This window comes from Delphinapterus leucas, chromosome 1 (assembly GCF_059928025.1).
Source record: "Delphinapterus leucas isolate spDelLeu-1000000601 "Yukka" chromosome 1, BTC_Dleu_Yukka2, whole genome shotgun sequence".
Taxonomy (NCBI): Eukaryota; Metazoa; Chordata; class Mammalia; order Artiodactyla; family Monodontidae; genus Delphinapterus; species Delphinapterus leucas.
The window spans coordinates 151755572-151769335 of record NC_143129.1 but is presented as its reverse complement, the minus strand read 5'-3'; the positions used below and the strand labels follow the sequence as shown (position 1 = coordinate 151769335).

General features: G+C 52.5%; 1 protein-coding gene across 2 annotated transcripts; it reads left to right on the top strand.

The window, feature by feature from the left end:
* The first annotated feature begins 811 nt into the window (after nt 1-811).
* Nucleotides 812-12072, top strand: LOC111171379 (taurochenodeoxycholic 6 alpha-hydroxylase-like). 2 transcript variants are annotated; one of them, XM_089923189.1, is made up of 12 exons: nt 812-1006; nt 4097-4238; nt 4874-4918; nt 5394-5521; nt 6492-6616; nt 6995-7149; nt 7587-7693; nt 7776-7966; nt 8052-8185; nt 9075-9139; nt 9276-9352; nt 11738-12072. In XM_089923189.1, exons 1-12 carry the CDS (start codon nt 812-814, stop codon nt 11904-11906), a joined length of 1533 nt encoding a protein of 510 aa, XP_089779315.1. In that variant the 3' UTR covers nt 11907-12072. The 2 variants fall into 2 exon arrangements, with proteins under 2 accessions (XP_089779315.1, XP_089779320.1); XM_089923194.1 differs by lacking the exons at nt 6995-7149; nt 7776-7966; nt 11738-12072 and having other exon boundaries at nt 7587-7699; nt 8036-8185; nt 9276-9356.
* Nucleotides 12073-13764: the final 1692 nt, after the last annotated feature.

The window sequence follows — 13764 nt, the reverse complement described above, 5'->3', positions numbered from 1 at the left end:
AGTTTTATACCTTTACCTATAGCCTGTGAGCTCAAGAAATATTTGCTGAGTGAATGAATGACTGAATGAACATTCATTGGATGTAAATAGGAAATGAATTATTATCCCACCTTTCAAAGGAGAAGCTGAGGCTCAGAGAGGACAAGTCTCTAGCTTCGTATGTAGTGAAACTGCCCTGGGGCTGGACCTCCTGAATCCAGGGCCAGTGCTCTGTCCACTGGCACAGTCACCCAGGACACACTGCTTAGTGGATGGGCACAAGCCCCGGGGAACATTTCAGAGGCAGCTGAGGCAGGCAGCTTTGAAGTCCAACAGAGAAGGATTTCAGTTTCAACTGGGACAAGCAGAGGCTGTTTTCCTCTGGCCACATCACTTTTCTTCTCTGAAATCAGTTTTCCCCTCTGAAGTGGGATGATAATAAAACCAACCAAATCTACTGAACATTGATAAACTAGACTGCAACTGTCTTGAAGTCAGCAAGATTCATGTCTGCTTTGCTTGCAGCTGTGTCCCAGCACCTAGCAGACTGCCTGACACGTTGTAGGTGCTCATTAAATATTTGGTAGGTAATATGCAGAAGGAAAGTGGGGTTGCGCTTGGCCATTGTCACTGTCAGCTGAGGAAGTTTTTCTCCCACTGTTTCCAGAAGTGCATCCTCCACAGTTAATCAACCCTGGAGGCCCAGGTCTGAGCTCTGCCCTCACCTTCACCCTCCCCTAGGTGGGCGGGGCAAGCCTCCCTGACCAGGCTGGGTGCTCAGGGGAGGTCAGCCACCTTCAGGGACAGTCAGCAATCCAGAAGCTGCTGCACCATGAGTGTCTCTGCACTGAGCACCCCCAGAGCCCTGGGCGGTGTCTCTGGGCTCCTGCAGGTGGCCTCCCTGCTCGGCCTGGTTCTGCTTCTGCTCAAGGCAGCACAGCTCTACCTGCACAGACAGTGGCTGCTCAAAGCCCTCCAGCAGTTCCCGTCTCCTCCTTCCCACTGGCTCTATGGGCACATGCAGGAGGTAGGATGGAGTGGGACAGGGAAGTGGGAGGGCAGGGAGGGCCGGGGCTCTCAGACCATGGTCCTGGTGAGCAAGTCCATGGGATGAAGCCTTGTTGTGGGACGAGCACGTGGCCTCACAAAAGGACCCAGCTTACCTCTCAGGTCTTGGCTCCCAGTCCGGGGAGCTCCCTCCCTCCCAGGACCCCGTGCTGGTGTCCTCGGGTCTGTCAGACACTCCTTCCTTAGGGAGATCTGCAGGCTGTCCTGGCAGCCCTGCACTTTCAGGACAATGGGTCTTCTTACTAAGTCTCCCTGCTCTCCAAGCTGAGCAGCTTCAGCTATTCTCATAGAACAGGCTTCTAGATGCTTCCCTGCCCCATCCCTCAATCACATCCTCTCTGCCTGGCCCTGAGCTTGCCTGGGAGCACAGACATCAGTCTGATGGATGCTGCCCTGTGGGCTCACTGTCCATGGAGATGACAGACAGGAATCTAGGAAGATGTCAGGTCACAGGAAAAGAGACCCACCTGCTGGGTGGGGGGTTACATCAGCTGTAGGGACAAACTGGCTCGGTTTGTTAAGACTGAGGAATTTTCCAGTCTCCTGATTTCAGTGCTTAAACCCTGACAAGTTGCTGGCACACATGAGCGAGGTTCCCAGGATGGTGCCAGGTAAGGAGAACTGACATTTGAGTTGCACCATCCACAGGGTGAGGTCACCCTCCTGGTGTCCTCCCTCAGTGGACTATGTGCTCTCAGAACCGAGCGTGAAATCCCCCTCACCCCCAGCACCCTGCACAGAGCCTGCGCAGAGGGCTGCCAGTCCAATGTGTGGAGGGACAGGAAGGAGGGAAGGAGCGGCTTGCAGGCTGGGGAGGGGCAGCGCCTACCCACCCAGCACTGGCAGCACTAGCCTGGTCGGCGGGGGGCTCAGAGCAAAGTCAGGGGCCACGTGGAGAGGGGCTCATCAAGGGTTTGTGGACTGAACAAATGCTGGGAGAAAATCAGGGGTTGCAGAGAGCTGAGGCCTCCCTTTCTCTGCAGCATGATTAGAGTAGAGTGGAGCCAAAGACGGGAACCGGAAACAGCCCGAGCCCCACGTGGGCTGGCCCAGTACCTCTCTCCCCTCTCCTTCCTAATCTCCTGCACCCCAGGTTACTCAGCATCCTCCCCACCTGCCTGGGCATTCTGGCCTCTGGGATTCTGCTCCCATGTGCCCTCTACCTGGAATGATCTTGTCCCTCATATGTCTGTCTACAAAGGCCCAACCCCAAGCCACCTCCTCCAAGATGTCTTTCTGGGTCTCCCAGGAGTGGAGGGGGCAAACCTTCTTCCCTTGCCTGTCCTTCTCATAAGGCAGTGCTAACCGGATTCAGCTAGTTTTGTCTGCAGTGTCATAGCTGTGAGCTCCTTCTGGGAGAGCCTGCCTCTGGTTCTTCTTTGTAACCCGAGAGCATCTTGGTAAATGATGACTCGATGAATGAGCAAGTGCATGACGAAGAGCTTTCAAACGTCCGGGTCTGAGTTAGGGTCCCTTCCCAAAAGCTTCCCCAGAGGCTTGGTCTTCCCTCCATCACACATTCATGAGCCCCTAGGGTTGTCATGTCCTCAATCTCGCTGTCTCCTCCTGGAGGCTCCAAACAGGCAAGCATCTACAGCCGCATCCTAATTCAGTGCCTTAAACCAGTGCCTGGCACATAGTAGATGCTCAGTAAATACGTGCTCAGTGAAGGAACCCATCCCACAGTAGGCAAGTTGCCTCAGAGCTGGTGAGTCCTGATGGTAGAAGGATGCAGGCAGAGATTAGATACCAAAGTGGCGGATGGTTGCTTTGAGTTACACAGAAGCCATTGAATTAAAGACGAGGTGACTGCATGGAACATGCCTAGGACCAAATGTTGATGAGAAATCTAGAGGTGATAAAATGAAGCTGAATCTGCAAGGTTAAGGAGAGGCAGTTGCCCTGTGGCTAAGAGGAGGAGCACACCAGGTAGAGGAAAGAACCTGGGCAGAGGCTTAGAAGTGTGAGCAGGTGGGGCCAGTGCAAGGCGCACAGGCAGCAGCATCTTTGGGGGCAGAGCAATGGGTCCTGTGGACTCACCAGCCCAGCAGGAGGCAAGAATAGAGAGGGTAAAGCCAGAAAGCAAGGGCTTTTGTGGTCCAGCGTGAGGAGTTTCAAGAGACTCCTCTAGGCGGTGGGAAGTGCATAAAAGTTTCTGGTTATTGGTAAGTGAAAATAAGATTTAAAATACACATATAAGAACCTTAGTTCAATACCATTTTCATGTATACATCTAGAATCTATCCTATCACTGTGCATACACTCAATATGTAAAACAATATATACACGGGCTTCCCTGGTGGCACAGTGGTTGAGAGTCCGCCTGCCGATGCAGGGGACACGGGTTCGTGCCCCGGTCCGGGAAGATCCCACATGCCGCGGAGCAGCTGGGCCCGTGAGCCAGGGCCACTGAGCCTGAGCGTCCGGAGCCTGTGCTCCACAACGGGAGAGGCCACAACAGTGAGAGGCCCGCGTAGCACAAAAATAATAAAAAAATAATAATATATACACATACAATTTAGTACTTAGTTTTTTTCACTTAGCCATATACATCCTAACACTTTCATATTAGCAAACATTTACATGTATGCTGGGAAAATATTGATGATATATAGCAATCAGTAAGCAAAAGGAAATTAATATATAAATTTATTTTTTAATATAATCTATTTTATTCTCTAACTAAAATTCTATGACAAAACTGCTTATCAAGTGATATGAATTATCATAAATTGCTCACGCAAATGTTGCAAGAATAACTTCCAAAAGTTTTGTACACCAGGGAGTGAATCCCTGATGTAAGTTTCTGTAGGCAGTTTGTAGTGGTGGCCCAGGGCTCTACCCGACAAGGGGACAGAATGTGGTCTTAGGACAAAGGTGGACAGCCAGCAGGTCTGGGGCAGAGCCCAGGTCAGAAGAAATAGTTCCAAACTCCTACCTCTGCTGATCGATCCAGAACGATCTCCCTGTACCCATCCTGCCATTCACCCCACTCCAGCACTAGAACTCAGAGAAGGGTTTTATTGATTTATCTTTCCCTTGGAGACAGTTCCAAGACGAGACCGAGTTGCGACCCCTACTGAAGAGGGTAGAGAAATACCCAAGTGCCTGTGTTCGCTGGCTGTGGGGGACGAAAGCCCTGGTTTTGATCTATGACCCTGACTACATGAAGGTGGTCCTGGGGAGATCAGGTGAGAGGGAAACCCACATCCCAGCAGGAGAAAATCTTCCCTCTTGGGCACATGGCCCTGGATCTGTGAAATTCCAGAAGAAACTGGCACTTCAGCCATCAATACCTGGCTCCCTACCAGCCACCCTTGCAGCCCACAAGCCAGACTAAGGCCAACATTACTCACAGTGAATGCTTAAACACCTGGGTGGGGCTGGCTTCTCTTTTCTGTCTTACTTTCTTTCTTGTTTTAACCCAACTGAGATGATCCCAGGTCTGGAAGACAATTCCCTGTCCACACTGATGTAGGTTTGGCACCTCTCACTGTTGCCTGTCCTGGGTCATGAAATGGCCAAACCACCACAAACTGTAGGAAAACCACAGGCTCCTTTCTTACTCTGTGGCGCTGAGCAGAGCCTATCTTTCTTGCCGATTCACCGTCTTAGCCCTGTGGGTGTTCTGCTGCTGGGACACTGAGCCTGCCTTCCTGGGCCCACAGTGACCATCAGGACAGAGAGAGTCAGGGATGGGAGGCAAGAGGGAGGTGGCTTGAGACAGACTGCCGGCTGACCAGCATCAGGAATGGAAGGTGCCACAGCTGCTCTGGGGGCTGCCTGCCTTGTTCGGTGCCCTCCACTTCCCTTCCTTCCCTTTCAGACCCAAAGTCTCACGATTCCTACAGAATGCTGATCCCCTGGATTGGTAAGTACATTTAAATACAACTGCAGTCCACCCACCAGTTAGGTTTACCAAGAGTTACCTCTTTGGTTAATGGAGAACAACGGGTACCAGGCACCCTGTCACCACCTCATCTCTCAGTCAAGCCTCATTTCTCTCCTTCCAGTGAAACTCTCACCCTTTGTAATGGTGCTGAGAGCCCTCCTGAAACTCAGCCTCTTCTTCCTCACTTCTCAGTCCTCTGCGATATTCTCAGCCTGACTATTAATTCTTCTATCACCTGCCCCCCTACTCTTCTTCAACCTCTGTCTCACAGCTGTCATAATCACATCCTATGGACCAGCCATTTTGGAATTTCACATTCCTGAACTATACTGCCCTTTCCTACCTTTGCCCATGATGTGCCTTCTCCTGACACCCTTGGTTCCTCCCAAGTTGTCCCTAGTCATCCCTCTGATCGAGTCTCTCCGACCCACACACACACCCATCTGTGGCCCAGGGAAAGGTTTGCTCGTGTTGGAGGGGCAGACGTGGTTCCAGCACCGGCGGATGCTGACCCCAGCCTTCCACTATGACATCCTGAAGCCCTACGTGGGTCTCATGGCCGACTCTGTCCGAGTGATGCTGGTGAGTCTATCCCTCATCACCTGGACCCACTCACATCCAGCACTGCTGACAAAGTCCACTCTCAGACCCTTGTGTCCCTCAGGCGTCCATCAGACCCAGCCCCCAGAGTGATGCATTCAGAATGTACTCTGAGACAGAGCTCACCACAACTGGATGGGACAGAGGGGTGCCCTGGCAGCAGCTTGGATCCACAATTTGCTCTGAGGCAAGGGAAAGCAGGGACATAGTATATTCAGGGTCCACTTTCCTCTCATCTCCACATCTTCAACACAGAGGATTAGAGCAAGGGTCATTCCCCTGGACAGCGGTGCAAGCTGCCCCCGGATGCCCTGGACAATGGCAGCTTCAGTGGCAGAGTGGACATCCCAGGATGTCACTCAACTAGTCTCTGGCCTGGGGCCCAAGGCCTCTGCATGGAATTGAGCCACTCATGGGAGGAAATGAGGCCACGTCTACACTCACAGAGCCAGGTCTTGACAAACATCAACTCTGATCCAGACTGAGCACCTACTGGTCTCAGTTAACAATGGATAAATGAAAGGAATCTCCCCTTCATAGGAGCCCAAATAGAGTCCCTTAACCTTTTCCTTTCCTTGAAATATTTGCTTATAAGAGTTGGCCATCGTCTGTCCAGTTCCGATCTCAGGACACAAAAGATTACCCCTTTGTCCCTTGAGAAACAATGTTTTCTGGTCTGCCACAAGGTGATTATCATCATAAATTGTTCCTAGAATTCAGAATTGATTCAGAATATTATGAGAGAGTATAATTAATTACATAATAAATGATTCCGAGAAAATAGACATCACATTACACACATGTGTTACAGCTTCAAACTGCTAAAACACATCTGCTTTGAAAGTGAGAAAATCTCATCAGAAGATTTAGAGAGACAGAGAGAGAGCCTGGCCTTGTCAGCACAGGCCTTCTAGGGGAGCAGAGCAGGGTCAATGTTCCCCTCCCACTACAGGACAAGTGGGAGGAGCTCGTCAGCCCGGGCTCACATCTGGAGGTCCTTGGACACGTCTCCTTGATGACCCTGGACACCATCATGAAGTGCGCCTTCAGCCACCAGGGCAGCATGCAGACAGACAGGTCAGTGACAACCCTTCAACGGCAGGGCAGGGTCCTTGTTCTCACCAGCTGGGGAGGACTTACCTGAGAGGCAGTTAGGGCAGTGTGGACGCTTATCAGCACAGAAAGCAACATTCTGCACAGAGCCATGGACCACAGTCAAATTCCACCCAGACCAACCTTGACTCAGTCACAGGTCCCTGATTCCTGCACAGGGAGAAGCCTGGCTGCTCAGGCCACTTGTAAAGGACTGAGGGTCTCCTGGGCTGTGAGGCAGAAATGACAAAGCCTCAGAGCTGCCTGTCCCCACTGACTGAGGAATCCCCACCCGGAGCCCCACTCCATCTCCAGGTCAGAGGCTCTCTCCACTCCAGTCTCTTCTGCATCCTCTCCCTTCAGGAACATCCAGTCCTACATCCAGGCCATCAGAGACCTTGGCAATCTGACTTTTTCCCGATTAAGAAATGCTTTACACCAGAATGACATCATCTACAGGCTGACTCCTGAAGGCCGCTGGAGCCACCGAGCCTGCCAGCTGGCCCATCAACACACAGGTTCTGCTCCTCCTTCTGGGCGGCTCCTCCCCTGACCTTGACCCCGCAGGTAGAGCCCAGACTCCTGCTTCCTCTTCAGGAGCTAGCACACAACCACACTGGGTACTTCCCTGGTGCAGGGGTTGGGAACCGAGACGTCAGGGTGTCAGGTGAGGTGCAGGGAGATACATGTGTCACCACGTTGCTGACGGTGGAATGAGACCCCCTCCCAGCATCATTCAGGCAGAGCCTCCGTGGGCTGTGCTATTGAGGGGATTCCCGACCTGGATCAGACGATGCTGGAGCTCTCTGCCCTGACATGTGCGCCCATTCCCACCCTCGTCCTCATCCACCTGGTACCCAGATTGGGCCTGAGGGGCAGATAGGGCTATGGTGGGTGCTGCATCTGGGCCCCCAGGAGCCCTCAGCTCTGCCTGGGAACTACTGTTCTGGGACAGATGGAGTGATCCAGCTGAGGAAGGCTCACCTGCAGAAGGAGGGAGAGCTGGAGAAGGTGAGGAGCAAGAGGCACCTGGATTTCCTGGACATCCTCCTCTTCGCCAGAGTGAGTGTGGGCAGGAGAGGCCTGAGGCTTTGCCCAGAAGCACAGAGGAAGGGCAGACCCTGCACTCTCCCTGCCTCCACAGATGGAGAACGGGAGCAGCTTGTCTGACAGGGAGCTCCGTGCCGAAGTGGACACGTTCATGTTCGAGGGTCACGACACCACAGCCAGTGGCATCTCCTGGACCCTCTATGCTCTGGCCTCCCACCCTGAGCATCAGCAGAGGTGCCGGGAAGAGATCCAGAGCCTCCTGGGGGATGGCGCCTCCATCACCTGGTCAGTGCCCAACAGGTGGGAGAACCTTGCCCCTCCGCGAGTGGAGGACCCCTGGTTGCCTGCCCTTAGATGGGCTTCCTTTCAGGGACCACCTGGACAAGATGCCCTACACCACCATGTGCATCAAGGAGGCACTGCGACTCTATCCACCAGTGCCATTCATTGGCAGAGATATGAGCAAGCCCATCACCTTCCCTGATGGACGCTCCCTACCTGCAGGTATGAACTTCACCCCACCCACTAACCTAACCAAGACCATGGAAGATAAAAAATCCACATGTGCTTTCCAGCCCCGGGATGCTCTGTCTGATGTTTCCGCCTCAAGATAATTAATATTTCCTCTGCAGTTTGGACGTTTTGTAAAATGCCTGACACAGGAGTTGAACCAATGAGAGCTCAATAAGCAAATGCTAGCCCTTGAATATGGTCTTCTAATGAAGCCCTATAATTCTAATTCCTTGAGACGTGAAGGCTTAAGAGAAAAGCAGAAGTAAGCAAGGGGAGATGTGGTTCTTTACATATGGGGTCTATGTAAACGAGGGAGTTCAGGGAGTGCACTGTCATGGGTCAGATGGTCCAGTCTCTGGGGAGCCCTCAGGTGGATGGCCGAGAGCCGCTGATGACCAGGTCTGACAGCCCTGCCACGGTTGGAAGCTACCCAATGGCTCACCTCCCAGTGGGTCTGAATCCCAGCCCTGCCACCTCCTCTCTGTGGGATCACAGACACATCCCTCAACCTCTTGGAGGCTCAGGTGCCTCATCTGCACGTGGGGATAGGAGTGCCTTCCCTGAGGGCTGCTGGGAGGATTAGATGAGTTAATGCACAGCCCCGAGGGCTCATGATGGCACCTGATAACTGTGAGCTTTCATGTGAGGCGATCCTCATACTAAGCCTCCAATTCTTTTCCTTCTCAGTCCTGGCCATGGTGACCTGCTCCTAACCTGTGCTCATGTGCGTTCTCACCTCCAGCCCACCTGTCTTGCAAGAGCACCATTTCATTCAGAGTGATGGAGGGTAGCTCTCATGGCGGCTCCTGGGCCTTTTGTGCACATTGCCCCTGTTGCCATGGGTACCATCAATCTTCTCTCTCTCCTCCCTGCCCCACAGGAATCCCACTCTCCCTCTCCTTTTATGGGCTTCACCACAACCCGAAGGTGTGGCCGAAACCAGAGGTATGATGGAGGAGGGGATGGGATGCTCTCTCCAGACCAGCACCTCCCCTGATCCCCCTCGGGGATTCTTGTCCCCTGGTGGATTTGTGCAAGGAGTTTGACCCCGCCTGCCCTGGCCCCGGTGCTCTCTCTGCAGGTGTTTGACCCATCCCGGTTTGCACCGGGTTCTGATCGACACAGCCATGCTTTCCTGCCCTTCTCAGGAGGATCCAGGTGAGGCCTTCTGGACCTGGGGCAGCTGGGTGTCACTGGTGCTACCTGATGTGTGTGACTGTCTACATTCATATGTGGTGTGTGCAGTTATGTCCCTGTATGTTGGCGTGTTGAGAAGGAGGCGTGTGTCCCCATGTACAAGAAGGCCTTCAGGGCACACCACGGAGTCCTTGACCTCCTGACTTCCGCAACGACCAGCCACATTGCCATGGCCGTGGCCGCTCCAAAGTATTCCAGGGTTTTCCTCACTTTCGGTGTATGACTTTTCAGCTTTAGAATTTTTCATGAAAGGTAAACTTCAGATGTTTGCTTTCCCCAAGTATCAGTCATCTTAGAAGGTGGTTTTCTCTCTTGGCACATTTCTAGTCCAGCCCACTGTCTTTTTTACTTAATTCACCAATCCACCTCTCACTGTATCAGCCGTCGTGTTTGCATGGGTTTCGATTTCCAGCTGCCTTCCTTGTCCTGAGGCTTCAAGCTTTGTATGTGATCAGTTACAGTTGCCATTTGAAGAAAGCCTTGTGTGTCTTCTCTATTTCTGTAGTCGAACCCAACAAAGTTATAACAGCATATTAATATACACATGACACCTTTTCTAGTTGCCAAAAATCTATACATGTAGCAGGGATTATATACCATAGTCCAAAAATCTACAGAGTCTAATTTTGGCAAAAAAGGATGAAATTGAAGGCAATCAAGTGCTTTTGAGAGAAAACTCACTATTTTGTGTTGGACACATGCACTTGAGAGGTTCCTGCCGTGTAAAATATAAAGCACACATGAAATAGCTGTTAAGCTGGATGACACATTCCACAATGACTGCTGTAAAAATCTTAAACGGCTACAGATCCCCTCCGAAATAGTAACTTCCATAACTTTGGAACTACTTAGTAATCCAAGTTTTTTCTGAGCCTATAATTCTGTGAAATTTTCAGTTGGTGAATCAGCCTTCACAGAACAGGCTTGACGCAACACGTTCCCGGAATTTGCTCTAGTATTTGGTCTGTGCCAGTGTCCTGTTCTTCCTTGTAGACATTGGCTGCAGGTCATGCGGCTGCCACCAGAGGACAGGGGGTACCTGGCAACTCAATTCTTAGGTCAGAATTAATGTTTAATTTTACTCCAGTCCTTTCTTTTTCAATTCAATTAACTTTGTTCAAATAGAAAGCTATTTATTAAGCCTGCCTCTGTGTGCCAAACCATATATTACAAGATGGGAACACAGAGACGAAAGGAACTTTCCTTGCTCCAACAGTTCACAGTCAAGAAACCACTACCGCTATTCAAGACAGACATGCGACGTTTCCATAGTGTAGTGGTCAGTACGTTTGCCTTACAAGACAGACATCATGCAGTCATCCACTCTTTCACTCATTCATTCATTCACTGAGCAGATTGTGGAATGTTCCATGTTTCTGGCACTGTCTGGTCACGGGACGGTGATGTGTCCTTGAGTGAACACTAAAGCTGCTTGGGGATGTGGGAGAAAGAGGCACAGGCGGCAGAGGCGGGAGGCCAGGCGGTCACTAGGCTGAGTCTTGAGCATGTGGCCGGCAGTGGGGGGAGGGGACCTCAACAGCAGCGGAGCGAGGAAGAGGGTCCGGACAGGTGCGAGGTGAGTGAGGAGCAGCCCAGAGAGCGCTGTGACGCCAGCTGAGGCCCCGCGACGTGTCCTCCCTGTGATGGAGGGCGCAGCAGGCCCCGAGCCGCCGTGGCTGCAGTAGAGGGAGGAGAGGCAAGGAGGCTGGAAAGGCCAGTGAGGAGCCCACGGGATGGGAGGAGGGGCCTTGCTGGAGTAGAATGGGAAGGCTTCAGGGGTGGGTTGACTGAGGGGCTGCGGGGAGACAGGAGGCCGGAGCATTAACTGGAAGCAAGTGGTCCAGCAGGTCGAGGGGCGCTAACCCGTGGCCCCTCCAAGAAGCCTCCCGGTTGCCATCCTGACTTCCTGACACAACTCTGTCCTGTCCTGTCTGGGGACTGGGGCCTCTGCTTGTCTGCCATGGGTGGTGAGGGCCCGAGAGTGCCCACATCCCCCTACAGTGCCCTGGCCTGGCCTGAAACCAGAAGCTGCCTGTGGACGAGTGAACAAAGTACTAATTCACATTTACTGATTCACGTGACTTGACCCTGTGGCTTAGAGCGCCGACGCTCCCCAACAGGACTTGCTACTGCTGAGAGCAGAAGTAGGAGTTAGGAGCTAGTCCTGGAGAGAGGTGGCCTTTGGAAAGGTCAGGGGGAGAGGGTGGACCGAGGCTTGGGCGGCACGTTCAGTGTGACCCATAAGGAAGGGATCGGGGCTGGGCCACGTGGAGGAGAGCCCTGAATGCCCTGTGCCCGACAGGGGTTAGAAGCCTCTGCTTACTTCCTTTTCCCTCCCTGACCCAGGAACTGCATCGGGAAGCAGTTTGCCATGAATGAGATGAAGGTGGCCGTGGCCCTGACCTTACTTCGCTTTGAGCTGGCACCGGATCCCTCCAGGGTCCCTGTTCCCATTCCAAGAGTTGTGTTGAAGTCCAAGAATGGGATCCACTTGCAGCTCAGGAAGCTCCTGTAATGCTTGTTGGAGACAAGGACGAGCTCTGAGGGCCCCTGCCTGCCATCCTGTCTCGCTGTCACTCTCTCCCGTCCTTCCCTCTGTGCCCACTTCCTGCTTCTATCTGCCCACCTGCCGGCCTACCTCATCTCCTGCCTCCTGCCCATCAGACGTTCTGCCCTCCTCCTCTCACCTTTCTCCAGGCTCCCTATCTGCTTATCTCTCCATCTGTCTCTGACCCACCTCTGCCTCTGACTGTCCACCTAAACCCTGATCACCTGCCCTCCTTCAGTCTGTCTACTCTCTCCCTGTCTTTCTCCCCTTCTGCCTGCCTGTCTGTCCCTGAATTCACTTCCTTTTGCTGATAAAATAATTGGCCACAGCCTTAAGGACTTCGAACAACACAGAGTTATTCTCTGACGGCTCTGGAGTCAGAAGCGGGAAGTGGGTTTCCCTGGACACAGCCAAGGTGTTGGCAGGGCCCCCGGTGCAGGGATGCAGGAGAGGATCCCTCCCTTTGCCTTTTCCCACATCTAGAGCTGCAATCCTTGCGTTCCTTGGCTCCTGGGCCCTCCTCCATATTCAAATCCATCAGCTTCTTCAAATGTCCCCCTGCTTCAGTCTTCACATCGCCTTCTCTTTCATAAGGCCCTCTGTGATTACACAGGCCCACTCAGATAAAACAGGCTTGTTCTCTGGCTCTGGGTATTAGGACACGGACACCCTGGGCAGCCATTACTGTAGCTGCTAAGTCCTGCGTGAGTACCATTGCCTTGGGCCCCCGATCACTTCCGTGTGTTATGGGTCTGCTCATTTGTCACTCACCTGGCTTCCCCTCTTTCCCACTCCCTGGATAAATTCACAATGTCATATGGAGCGTGTGTGTCTTCCCTTGCAAGGAGCTGGATGGAATGGAAGAGAGAGAGAAGGGGAGGGAAGGCAGAGGAGACGAGGAGGGGACATGACCCCTGGTCTGTGGGCCCAGAACCCCAGCAGAACAAGCATGTCCCAGCGCCCCTGCAGCCTCACACTCTGGGGTCCCTCACGCCCCACAACCCGCCTGTCACCTGAGGCTCCCATGGCAGCTGAGTCAGGAGAAAGGGCTCGTCTCCAAAGGCTCAGAGGGAAGAAGCTCACCCCGGGCACCTGTCAGGGAAGGAGCCTCCCAGCTATTGTGTGGTAGCTTCCTCGCTACATCTTTAGAGGGGCCCAACAGAGACAGGCTGGGCCTGGGACCCTTTGCTGTAGCGCTGCAATGCTTGCACTGGTCACACCTCTCTTCGAGCAACAAAATACAAAGAAAGTGTATGGGACTAAAAATAACTATGTCCATGCACAGTTGGGGCAAATTCTGAGCAAAATATACCAAGAGACCAAAAAACCCAACTGTCACTTTTTTTTTCTTTTTTCATCTTTATTGGAGTATAATTGCTTTACAATGTTGTGTTAGTTTCTCTGTACAACAAAGTGAATCAGTTATATGTATACATATATCCCCATATCCCCTCCCTCTTGAGCCTCCCTCCCACTGTCCCTATCCCACTGAAGGTAGTTGTACACAAAGACTCTTAAAAAGAGAGGGCAGGGCTTCCCTGGTGGCGCAGTGGTTGAGAGTCCGCCTGCCGATGCAGGGGACATGGGTTCGTGCCCCAATCCGGGAAGATCCCATATGCCGCGGAGCAGCTGGGCCTGTGAGCCATGGCTACTGGGCCTGCGTGTCCGGAGCCTGTGCTCCACAACGGGAGAGGCCACAACAGTGAGAGGCCCACGTATCGCAAAAAAAAAAAAAAAAAGAGAGGGCAAAATCCCTTGATAAAGCCGTTTTTATAGTTTCTAATATTTGTGGGTTCTTTAATAGATGTTTTTTGGAGTATAATTG